Source organism: Chiroxiphia lanceolata, chromosome 2 (assembly GCF_009829145.1).
Source record: "Chiroxiphia lanceolata isolate bChiLan1 chromosome 2, bChiLan1.pri, whole genome shotgun sequence".
Lineage (NCBI taxonomy): Eukaryota > Metazoa > Chordata > Aves > Passeriformes > Pipridae > Chiroxiphia > Chiroxiphia lanceolata.
The window spans coordinates 107619951-107633065 of record NC_045638.1 but is presented as its reverse complement, the minus strand read 5'-3'; the positions used below and the strand labels follow the sequence as shown (position 1 = coordinate 107633065).

General features: G+C 34.8%; 1 protein-coding gene across 1 annotated transcript in view; it reads right to left on the bottom strand.

The window, feature by feature from the left end:
- TMPRSS15 (transmembrane serine protease 15) overlaps positions 1-12901 on the bottom strand; it is a 53103-nt gene extending 40202 nt beyond the window's left edge. Inside the window, exons 1-9 of the mRNA XM_032679354.1 lie at positions 12757-12901; positions 10445-10575; positions 10084-10151; positions 9225-9269; positions 6901-7043; positions 5124-5165; positions 2750-2791; positions 2345-2386; positions 301-420 (exon numbers count right to left, since the gene is read on the bottom strand). Coding sequence (XP_032535245.1) covers positions 301-420; positions 2345-2386; positions 2750-2791; positions 5124-5165; positions 6901-7043; positions 9225-9269; positions 10084-10151; positions 10445-10575; positions 12757-12901 — 778 coding nt within the window. The remainder of the gene's footprint in view (positions 1-300; positions 421-2344; positions 2387-2749; positions 2792-5123; positions 5166-6900; positions 7044-9224; positions 9270-10083; positions 10152-10444; positions 10576-12756) is intronic.
- Positions 12902-13115: the final 214 nt, after the last annotated feature.

Genomic DNA, 13115 nt, shown 5'->3' with positions numbered 1-13115 from the left:
CATAGTGTTTATTTATGCTATTAATATTTATGTAGTAAACAACAAATTCTATAATTTTATGTTTATATAACCAGATTGTACTATTTCATTATTTATTACACATATTCTTTATTAATGAGGATTTTAAAGAAAATTGTCTCCATTCACAAGATAAAGATTATAACAATCACTCTTGTTAGTACTTTTAGTAGAATTGATTTGGACTTCACTGTGCAGTTTCTTGCCCATAAACTATTTGCAAACTAATGACAGTTTTAAGTACGTTTAAAGAGACTGATTTGCAGGGGTTTACATTCTTACCACATCTTTTTTCAGATTCGTCTGAACCATCCGGGCAGTTCAAGACTCCATCACAAAAGAAATCTTGGTTAATGCAGGTTACATTGTCATCACAGAGTTCAGCAGGTGGCAAACACTCAGCTGGAATAACAAAGATGAGAGCAATAAGAGCACAGCAGTAATGCAGTTTTGCTACAAAGGAAAATTGACTTACCTCTGGTTGCTTTACCACAAATCTAATCAACCACTCTATTGTGTTTCACAAAACTGCATTTTTGGAAGCCTGAAATAAAATATCACATACTAAAAAGATAAATTTGGCACAGAATGGAGGAAGTTCTTGAAAGTGAAATATTTTTTGAAACTAAACTTGAAGTAAGGCTGGAAGAAAATTTCCATTAATTCCTATCTCCTTCTTCTACACAAGGTATTATATGCAATACAATAAATTAAATTTTCCAATTTCTTATGTTTGAATAATGTGAGAAGACTGTATTTTGGTTTAAATAACAGTGAAAAATCTCTGGATTTAGTTAAATACAATTTAATTTCTTCAACATATCACAATGTTTCACTTCATCATGCTAAAGGCTCTTGCTTTTTAACCATCATGTCTTAAAAACAAGAACCTTTAAGACTAGATTTTGAAATACCAGAATTATCAGAAATCCTCTTCTTTTCAGATTTGCAAATTGAATTTATAAGAGCAAATTTCTGAAAAAAAAACCCCACCCAACAACAAAATATAGGCAGATCCTTAAAATTGTAGATTTCACTAATAGTGTTTTCCTAGAACATAAATGTTCATCTACTTCAAACATACTTTTTTAGTCTTTAAATAGTTTGGTCTTAGACATCTGTAGAATTCAAGTAGGTCCTAACGTGAACAGAAACACGTAGCTAAAATAATATTTGGATAACTACTAATTTCAGAATTATTAAAATTTTAATGAATTATATGTAAACTATTTATCTAGAACTACTCAAACTGTCCCTTTCTTTAGTTCAGTAAATGCTTACAGGAAAAAGTCAAAATTTCTTATTCAAAAAGGAAAAATAGTAATTTGTAAAATTGCTTTTACAGCCTCTAACCATTATTGCTGGATTTATTTTTCTCATAAAACTGTTAGTTCTGTAATCAGAACTGTTAGTTCTGTAATCACATTAAGTAAATGCCTGTATGATATTGTCTCGTATGTCAGTGTAAATGACAGAGAATGAAATTGGTTTGGATGTATTGTAGCACTTCAAAACACTGAATGTTTTACAAAGACACTCTCAGTGTTAGCAATGCAAATACTATAAAGCAAAAAATATTGCCATTTTGCATCCATTTGATAATTAAAACAAATCAAACAAACTTCAGTCAGGTGTTGGAGGTGATACAGTGCCAAAAAATGAATTTTCACAGATAAGAAGAGACAAAACTATGCATTCTAGACCCAGAACAAAAAAAATCCAACTAATAACGTAGGAATGTTTTGCACAAGCCCAACACTCAGGAAAACACTGTTTACATATGTCATGATCAATTCTGGGTTTATTCAACTCAGAAAACTAAACAGCAGTGCCACCTCCTGGATTGAAAGAAATCAGTTTCCTACTAAAACATTTTGACTTCTTTTTTAATGGAATTACAATTTATTACAATGTAATTATCATACTTAACTAAATAAGGGCAGTAAACACGTAAGACTGTTTATAGATGTCATATACATTTCACCATATAGTAAGGCTAGAGGATCTTTCCAAAGATTCAAATGTCTTTGGTTTTCTGTCCATTGGTAGTCATGTGAGAGTTTGCTAAGGTTTTGATTTTTTTTCCCCCCATCAAAAAGGTAAAGAAATAATAAGAAAGAGAAAAAAGTGCAGCCAGTATGAGTGTCAACATATACATCAACATACACAAAATATGTTGTTATTTTTTAATAGAATGTAGAACCTTAGAAGTCCCTTCTCTTTGAAGAGGCCTCCTTAATCAAAGGTAAACCTGTGTATCCTGCCTTGGGAGGAATGGGATGTGAGGATTGAACGGTGTGACAAGAGGCTGTACACAGTTACTTACCAACAGTTGTTGGGGACTCGCTTGTGGTGAGTTGTCCTGAACCTGGACAAACACAGCCTGAGGTTAGAACTCTATTTCTTGCTCTCTGGAGACACCTCTGCAGTTTCTTGGGCAGAACTAAGCTGCAGTTAATCCGCATTTATATCTGCATTATTGGCTATATCCCCAAACCCCATCTGAGGTGATGATATAGTAATGCCTGATTGAGTGGCTTGGTCCTGAAGGTCAAGTGTCACAATAAACATAAGAAAAAATTATGTTTATGAGATTTAAAAGTGTATTTTAAATCTCATTCTTTTATCTCTAGTCACAGGTTTTTCAATAACTTCAAAAGACTTGTTTTTCTTCTCCATTAAAATAAGAGCAATGCTTTCTTGCCTTCCCCTGATATGTAAAAGTTCTTACCTGAAGTTGGTGTTGAGGAACTTGTAATTGGACTCGTGGGATCTGTTGAAACAAGACAAGTTATGACAATTTTAACATTAGTTAAAATGTGTATGTGCATTTTCTTACGAGTAGCATTGATCAACAAATCAATTGCGAGCCTGAAATCTGTCTGTCTACCTACATACAGGCATACATACATGCTTCTGTGTGCACTTATTTACACACAAACAAAAGCCTAGGTACCAAGTAGATTTGTATTAGTGATAGTAAACTGCAAAATAGTCTGGAAAAATGGAATGCATGTTTGTGATTGCTCCAAAAGAACTTCCAACAGTGCTCTAAATAACAATCATTAGGACACACCTGGTATGTCCATCTCCCGAATAGTCTTATTTTCTTCTCCTCTTTGAATTTGCATGAGCTACCCTACTATTTTTACTTTCTAAATTGACTCACATATGTGAGTAGGATGCCAATGCCTTCAGCTGAAAACAGTCTCCATGTCACCAGAGTTAATGAACCTTGTACCTCAGTTTATAAAATGAAAGGCCAGAAGTAATAAAGTGAGACAGGTTGTAAGGCCTTCTCTATAGATCATCACCCATCAGTTTTGTGGGGAGAACTTGTTGAGTGTTGGCCATCACAGACTTAATTTTGTTAGATATTCCTACTCTCCCAGACCTACTAGTATACAAACTTGTGTGAGGATTCCCTACCAATTTTCTATCAAAACATGCTTATTTAGCAAACTCTATTGAGCTAAGCTGGGCCATTCTGTGTTAAGTGGATTATGGAGTATTCTGTGTCAGCAAATTTGAGGACACAAATGGCAGAGAGAGAGGAGAGCAGGGAGGGTGCAGCTGAGTGGACTGTTCTCACACAGGTATGTTCAGAGAAGGAAGCTTAATTCATACCTACACAGTAGTTTCCAAAGTGCTATACACATATATATATGCCTATACATTTACTATAGGATAACTATTTTGAAAGGAATTAAACCTTCAAAGACCTAAAACATGGATGCATGCATGAGCAAGAAGTTCTAATAAAACAATTATCAGGAATCTATGTCTTGAAGAGTGTTGAAAAAAAATTGGGGTTTGTTATAAACGTTCCCCAAAATGCATTCACAAGTTGACAGCAGACACCATAAAAGAAAACACTGGACAGTGACAAAGGTTTCTGTGGTTTAAGCACAAATCACAAATGATCTGTTGTTACACAATGTCACTAAGTTAGCATGTGAGATGGATAAGAAAGGTTTTAGGGTCAACAGAGACGTAATCCAAGTATCCAGCAGATGTAAATGTACCACATATGACAAAACCTGGGTATATTATGGCATTTGGACTAAAACAGAAAGAACAAGGAAGCAGACACTATTAACAAATGGACAAAAACTACCTCAAGCAGACACAAGAAAAAGAGGGAAGAAATTCACACCAGGAATATTACTGCTATTCCAACCTGGTGTGCTGACAACTCTCAACTCCCTTCCACCTTCCTCTGGCACCTTTCCCTATCTCCCAAATTCTTCTTGAGGATGATTAGCAATGTTGAACTTAGGACAGAGGGAAGCATTGAGATAGTGTACCAGAGGAAGGGACAGATAGGAAAAAATCGTTATGTTAGCAGTTTTAACTGTATCTTTGGGAATGACCTCTAGTAATTGTACACTTTGGACTATACACTTTAGTAGGCCTGTAACTAGACTAATAATTGTTTCATTGCTATGGGTGTAATTAGACTATCAATAAATACTTGTCTCCTATATTCATAGGTGCATTTCTTTAGCTCATATACACTGCATGAAGCTCCTGGTCTGGTACCCTGCCGTGGAGAATTTCTATGTGATAATTTGTATGCAGTTTGTATGCGACACCTCTACCTTCCCCCAGTGCTACAAAGCACTTCCTGTATTATTCAACTGTCTGGCTGACTTTTGGCAGGTTTGTGCTCACTGAATTTGTGACACCAAGGAGTTTTGTCTGCTTCACACCTTATCATCATAAGATGTCCAGTGATAGTGAAAGGAAAGTCTGTCAATCAACATTGCTCAGTAAATCAGTAACCACAGCATGACAGTCTCACCTATCTGCCTAAATCTGAGAAAACTTCAGCCTGTAACTCAGCTGGTTGAGGGAGACTCAGCTTTTGATTTGATCCACTAATTAAGCTCTTAGAGCTTCTGTACAGACTTCAGATCAGTCACTACTTTCTCAAATTGTCAGAAACAGTGAAGGCAGCTAATTAGCACTAGATGGACCCTGACAGTCAAGCCCCAACATCCAAGGCAGCTTTGTTAAGTTATACCAGCTGAACAGCAAGTTTTATGTTCCTTCATGTTGTATTGGCAACAAAAAATAGTTCCTGTTTTATGAAAGATACTGACCTGATGAAGGTAAAGGCGTCACTGTGGTAAGATTTTCATCAGCTATTGGAAGAAAACAAGTTCATTTTAAACGTCTTTTATAGTAGGGTTTCTGGTTTTATATGACAGAAATAAAGGTAAAAAAAAAAATCATCATGACTGTTTCTCACTGAATCACTAGCAGTGTCCTGCTTTCCTCCTTTTGCCTGTCTCAACCTGTTCCCAGTCTTTGCTCAAACTCCATAACCTTCCTAAAGAGGAAATGTCCCGAAAGTGAGTTGATGTTATGAGGTTTCATGACCACTGCAATTCCTTTGAATCCTCAATCCCTATTCATTGTATTGCATATAGAATATCTTCATCTGGGAAATCTTTGTCTGGAGACTTTATATTCTATAGAGATTTTCAGAGCACCTGTGTCTTATAAAACAGCATTTAGAATAGATAAATGAGTTAAAATTAACCTGGGGTAATTTATAAGAGAGAAAGTTGCTTTTAATCACTGTGAAAACTGATTTCAAGCAAGCCACACCTGTGTTGTAGTTCTCTCCCTCTCTGAAATAGGAATAATATTTCTCTTGCAGAACATATTGAGATACATGACGCAAAACTGCCATATATGATTATGATTATTAATTAGTTACAATTATTTTATTGAAGCATTCCTGATGGAATGGACAGGTGAGATCACATGTGAAAAGAGGTATTTTAATGATCCACAGCAGTAAAAGTTTGACTACTTCAAAGTTCATCAATGGATATAGAATCTTTTAAAAAGCTCTTCATTATTTTCTTTGGTGACATTTTTGAAGTATAATGAGTAATCACTTTCCACAGTTTTGTGCAGTTATTTAGAATAACTTCTCATATGTGGTGCAATAGTAAAGAGAATTAAAGATTCCAAGACTCTGAATTTAGCCTTTCAATAGCTGAAGTACTCAGCAAAAAATACATCTTTTAGAATAGAGACATGGTACACCAGATTCAAACTCTTAAAACACTCAGTTGCTACTTAATAGTAACTCCAGTAGGTCTTAAAATGTCAGCTAATCAACTTCCACTTCAAAGAATTTGAATTGTTTTTTGTCCTCATCCTCAGTAAAAGTCTGTTTTGAAACTTTATTGAGGTAAAAATGAAGGTTCCCATTGATCTTAATGGGCTTCCACTTAGGCTTTGATAAATTTTCTAGTACTTACATAAAATAACTATACTTGTATACGTGCAGAATTTAAAACTACCTAGTCTTTAAAGTCCTATTCCTTTTTTTTTTTCTCACCTGCACTTTACAGAAATATGAAGCAAGTTCCCTGGGTGCACTTCTCCAGAAGCCATGTTCAGTATTAGCTTGTTGTTCTAACTGGCATCTTTTCAATAAATGGGTCTTCACCCTCTCTGAGTCTGAGCCCTTTCCTTATTCTTTCACAAAACAATACTGTAACTGCATTTACTTATGGAACAACATAGTCGGGGCTTAATTGCTTTAATTTGAGGGCTAAAAAAATTGCAAATATTATGCTGCATAAAAGAAATGAAATGGAGTGGTTTTCACTGGGAAATCACTGCTTTGCCCTCTACTCCTGCCTTAGTAAATGTACACGATGCTGGCACATACTTCTGGTAGACAAGGTTGTAAATGATTCTCTGAGCTGTTCCTGAAAGATCTGTAACAGGGAAGGAGGGCACCCAAGAGCAAAAGTAACAATCCTTCTGCTGTTTGGGAGCCAAAGTATTCATTCATGTTACTTGTAGTCCTCAAGGATTTATGGAGTTAAAAAAAAAACAACTTACTGATGTTACCTGTGACTTGAATGCTGTTCACATCAATTTTCAAAGTCTGGGTAGGATTAGGGTTACTTGTGCTGACACCCAAAACCAGCTCATTTTTTACTTTCTCAGCTGTTACCATCTGGGTAAAATAAAGTTTGAAGATCACAACAACACTAGCAATACAAAATAAAGACATTCATTAGTTATTCTAGCTAATGAAATAAATCTGCTACATGATATCATCTAGTCAATATTTCATTCTAACATTGGTTCCATTTGTAAAGTCAGATTGTCTTTAAGTATTGACTTGCAAAGATGACACACAAAGAAACAACTCTTAATTATCTGGTAGGTTTGAATTTTGGAGAAACTTTGTTTTTTCTTTATCTGCACATATTTTCACTGGGGAAAAAACCCTAAAAAATCCCATTTATATCAATTGCTGCACCAGACCTGAATCTGAAAAAAACTAAAGAAGTAGGTTTATTGTCATTCAACAGGTTTCCTAGTTTCAGCCCTAAAATATTGATGGTGACCTTGAAGTGTCATGAAAATTGTATAATATATTCATATCACAAAAGTGATCCCTTCTATAAAGCAAAGACCATCTGTGGGTTCTGCATTTCTGAGGATCTCCTGTGCAATTGCCTGGATTCTCACAAGGAAACAGAGATATTTTGAAATCATGGTTATACTGTTACATGGAATAACTTCTAGAGGGCCTGAATTTTATCCAGAGTGTTTTCTGTTTGCTCCTTCCCATCCATTCTGGACACTATTATGAAGTTTTATATTTGTAGCTAGAGTACAGTAATGCTGAAGTTTTTCTCCTTTTTCTTAAATTTAGGTGCAAGCTTTTTCATTCTTAAGCACTTATACTACTCATTTGCAAGTGACTCAGTAGTGCTCTTTGTAAGGAGTGATTAATCCTGCCATTTTGCTGAGCATAGTTTGTAGTTTGCAACATGTGGAAAAACTCCCCTTCTTGCATATTTCTGATAACCTCTAGGCCACGCTGAGCAAACAAAAGCTTTTATTGCTATCCTTGTGACTCAGCAGAGCTTCAAGGGTGAACTAACAAGCAGATTGCCTAAAGGGGTAAACACTTTTTAAATGAGAAGAAAATAATTTCTGAGACAAAGTACTATTAAAAGCAGAAATGAAGGCAGATCCTTACTGATGTATTAAAAGCCAGATCCAACTTTCATTAACACCAGATTTTCTGTGACTTCTGTGATTTTTGTGTCAAGATACAGGAGTGGAATTGTTATTGCCAAATACAGCTATTTACCACACAGACACCGAGATTTCCATCAATGGAAAGAAATAAGCTGTTCTTTAGTATAACTGGTCTCCTCCTAAAAAAGGCATCTAAATTGACCAGGTGAGAAAACTAAAAACCCATCAGTTATAAACACAGTCTTGAGCAACCAGCTCAGAGATGTCTTCATCTCTGATGCCCAAATTTTGATGAGAATAACCCCTTTCTATGTGCAGAAACTAAATTGTGCTGACTGGATCTACACCTTCACAAAGACAAAAACCTGGATGTGGCCTACTACTGCGTACTCCATTCCCTTAAAGCTATAAAATTCTCCATGAAGTGCTCATACTCCACCTAATTAGGATTATATCCTCACTATTCCAATCAAAAGATTGTTCTAATTAAAATCTAATTCCCATTACTTACGGGTATTCATGGCTGGTGAATATCCTAAAATACCTTTTTTTTTCAAGCATGGTCTTTCAAATAAACTATCTTCTCTACATATTTATCAACTTTATGTATTAACAGTAAGCACTGTTACCACAAGTACACCTGTTATCACAGAACTGCATCACCTGTTGTCATGTAATCTACACTTTGATTTTGTGGTCTTACCTATGAGACAGCTAATTATATCATTCGTTTCTCAAGATCTTTCAGTTCTGCTTGTGTCTTAATCTTTTGTCCTTAATCAGTGTGTCATCAGACCTTTCTCTATTTAAAACTTGAGTTAGTAGTAATAACATGAGATCTCCCCCCAGTCAAAGAAGCATTCCACAAGCAAGCTCAGCACAAACTGATATCCTTTCCCTTCCAGATAGTTTCTTATCTACTCGACTGTGACTTTTCCATTTCTCTTTCTAAATCAACAGTTCCAGGGACTATTATTTTTTCTTTTCTTCTAATCCTAAAGGATGCTTTTGAAGGAAATATATGTCTTGAATCATCATTCTTTTTAGAGATCCTTATACAATCTGTAAAGACGATTTTTTTTTCATCTATTTGCTACCCACAGAAGAACTGTCTAAATCAATAGTGTCATTGTCTCCTGCCCATATTTTAAGTAAACTTTGTCATATGCAATTACCCAGTCTCTGACTTCTCGAATCTTTTCAGGCCATCTTCAGACATCCTGTAGAAAAAAAAAAGCAACAATAAAAAAAACAAAATACAAAAGCACGTTTCCCCTTGATTTTATAATGTGGATAGGATGAAAGCATGTTCTGAAATTGTTTAATAGTGGAAGACAGTATTACATGTATTTTGCTGAATCAAGACCTTACTAAGAATAGTGCAGATGGAATTAACACTGCAGAACTCACTGTAGTGAGGGACTTTTTTGTCAGTTGGACTTCAGTAGGACAATCAACATAACAGGAGACTGAAAATGAGATCAAACAAGTTTTACTAAATGAAGCAGGTCTTCCTGTACATATTCTATGGAATCTTTAGGACACACAAAGTGCAGCTTTTCCTGGTGCCAAATGACAGTCTCACTTGCTAACAACCTAAGATACTTGGATCCATGTCCATAGGGACATATGAGTCTATTTCCATACATCTCATCTTATGCCAGAAGATCTCTAACCTGAAATTTCTTCTGGATGGCAAGGACCAGGAACCCTGCAAACACAGCAGCTTGGGAGAAAATAATTTAGCAGTTCTGTAAAATACAGAATTTTTGTGAGTTGATCTTAGGGCTCAGCCTTACTGATTTGGTCAAGGTACAGACATACAGGAGTCTGAGAAGGAAGTTTGCCTAATTAAGCACATTACTGTCAAACTTACCAGAGTAGCACTTGGAAGATGGAAGATGTGGAAAGAATAATATAGAATGTTTCCAAGGATGTCTTGAAAAGCAAGGTGTTGGTAAGTTTCTCCTGAGAGAAACAGCTAAGAGAGGACTTTAGTAATTTATTTTCAAAGTTTAATTAAGCTGTACCTACTTGAACTGGGAAATTTCACATCTCTCAAATGTATTCTTCAGATCACTTTCTTGAAAGACCTTTTGTACCTATAGGAAAAGAAGAAATCTTGAACCAACACAGCATTTGAAAATACACCCAGTCAAATACTATATTTATGGTTTTAATACTAAATCATTTTTTTTCTACACTACCGAAGCAAAGCTTTTTTTTGACAATTCACTGATTTTCACAGATAAGGAATATATTGAGTTCTGACCAGGCTTAGGACCTGAAATAACTCTTAAAGGAGAGAAGAAAGAGCCATCAACAGCAGTTCATGTTAGGGAATTAATGTACCTACAGATACTCCTGAATTAAATTGAGACTGATAGGTTCTTACCAATCGTTCAACATCAAAGGCAAGGACTTTGAAATCAGCTGATGAACTGTTTTGCAAAGCAGGAATGAATGATGTTCCAGAGATTATTTTAAATATTCCCATGTAGCCATGAGTATTCACATCTGCTTCAGCTAGATAATGAAAAATAAAATTCAGTATTTTGAATTATATGGAAATAAATTGAAAAAATTGCATTAGATTTTATTCCACACATATCGTCAATACAATGACTTCCAGATTTTCATTTTACTTTGCAATCAGAGATGTTTTTCCTAGTGCTGGTTTCAAAAAAGTAAGAACGTTTTTCAATATTTACAATAGTTACAACTGTAAACTTCTTTTTGGAAATACTATTTGCCTTTGGTTCTCATTAGTTTAAATTCTGTCTCAAATACTGTTCTCCAGCAGCACTGTGAATGGATAAAAGGGACTGGTATGTCCAGTTATACCTAAGAAAAGTGACAAAGATACATGGGGAGAATAATAGTGAATTATGAGGTTTTCATGTGTTCTGAATTAAAAAATATTATGAATTACTACGTCACACTTTCAGTATTAGCACTGTACATTTTTTATATGTGTTTTTGATGACAGTACTGGAAACACCAGTGTCAGACCAGCTAAACCATTTTTGACCCAAACTTTATTATCAACACATACAGGAAATTCTGGGAGGATTTATAAGGAAACTAGATAACTGGTCCTTACTGCAAATTTGATCTAGATTTTAATATGTTACAGTATATGAGGTATCCATAAAACAATTTATTATACATTAAAAATATTTCCTCCCTTTGTGAAACACTGGAAATCTTCAGAAAAGACTTGCATTTATGTGGTTGACTGATAGGAAATGCCTTTTACTTACCAGTTACAATTCCAATGGCATTTTTAGGTTGTTTGAAGGCATTAACACCCCAAACAAGTTTTATGACACAAGCAGATAAGCAAGAAATACTACAATTAACAGCTTTTGTTGGAAACACAGCTCAGTGACACCAATTTAATATCAACTAACAACAGCAGACTGCTTTGAGCTTCTTTGAAAGCCATTTGTCCTTACAACGATTGCAAATCTGTTTAGCAAATGTTTCTGAATAGTAAAGGCCCTTTTTATTATGTATGTCAAATATATTTTTTAAAGAAGTGTTTTATAATTATTATTAGTACACGAATAAATTCTGGCCTATTCATCTTCTAAAACCAAAGCCATTAATTTAAAACCTGTCTCTAGATGGATTAATACACCATTTTGTACTACTGGAATTTGATAGCATTCTGTTGAGAGGGTAAGAAAGTCAGTAGAGGGAACAACTTTTAAAATCTGTAAAGAAAAATAATAGCAACTAGAGAAATGAACATGATATTCTGTTTTTTTGTTTTGTTTTTTTGTTGTTGCTGTTGTTGTTGTTGGGTTTGTTTGTTTGTTGTTGGTTTGTTTTTTTTTTAATACACATAAAAAATTTAGTCCTTATGGGCTTCAGTACATTTTTTCATCTACAAAGGCCACTGTAATACTCTGTCTAGCAGCTCCCTATCTCTCTTGTACCGTGGAGCCCTGAACTGGACACAGTACTACAGGTGTGGCCTTACCAGGGCACAGTAAACATATATCCACAAGATCTCTTAACCAAAATTTCAATTCCTTTTGAAAATCCTTCTACATCAACATTTTAATTTAGTTTACTTTGAGTATCAGTAACTTTATTCTATCATATTTTGAGAATTAGCTGAAGATTAAAAATGACTTAATGTTAATTATACATAAGGCTGACAGCTGACTGTCTAATGCAGGATCTCTCTCACACCAATACATTACTTTAAAATGTATATATTTTTTATAAATAGAAATGAAACAATTCCATAAGATAGGGAACACTTAAGGACTTGATAATCAGTGGATTATCAATGTCTTCTGATTCAAACTTCATACATGAAGAAAAAACCTAAATATTCACAGTTTGCTATATTATCTTCTCTAGTTCATAAATATGGTTGAATTACCAAAGCTTTATAGCTTGGATTGCATTTCAGGGACCTCTCCCAAAGCCTAAACCATGAAAATTATTTTCTATGGCTTCAGAACATGATTGAAGCGCTTGTTTTTTTTCCCTATTTTGTTGACATCAATCTTCAGGGGAGGAGAGGAGGAAAACACACATAAACCCCATAAAACACCACTTCTCCCTCACCAGCATGAAAAGCATAACACAAACAAGAAATATAATTATAATGGAAACACCACTGGCTTCACAGTCTGAATATCTACTGAAGAATTCCTGAAGGTAATTAGCTAAAGGTTGGCTACTCACCCTGTTCCAACTCCTGGACTGATAACCAAGAAAGTACAAGCAGTCCAACAGAAACACACAAAAAAACTGCAATTAGAGAAGCAAACAAAATCTCATAGTTACTAACAGGAACATATTTCTTATCAGATGATTTTTTCTGCTTCATTTCTGTCTTGAAAGCTTTCGTGAATTAAGGACTGACAAAAGACATAGCCTGAAAAGGAGGGTAGTAATCCACATGAACAGATATTTATAGGACAGGTTCATAAATTAATTACACCATAAAACTTTGTTGACATAGGTTTTTACAACATTCCCAAGCAGTCATATTCATGTACAAGATAAGTACATAGGAAGGAAAAAAAAAAATCCCTTCAGAA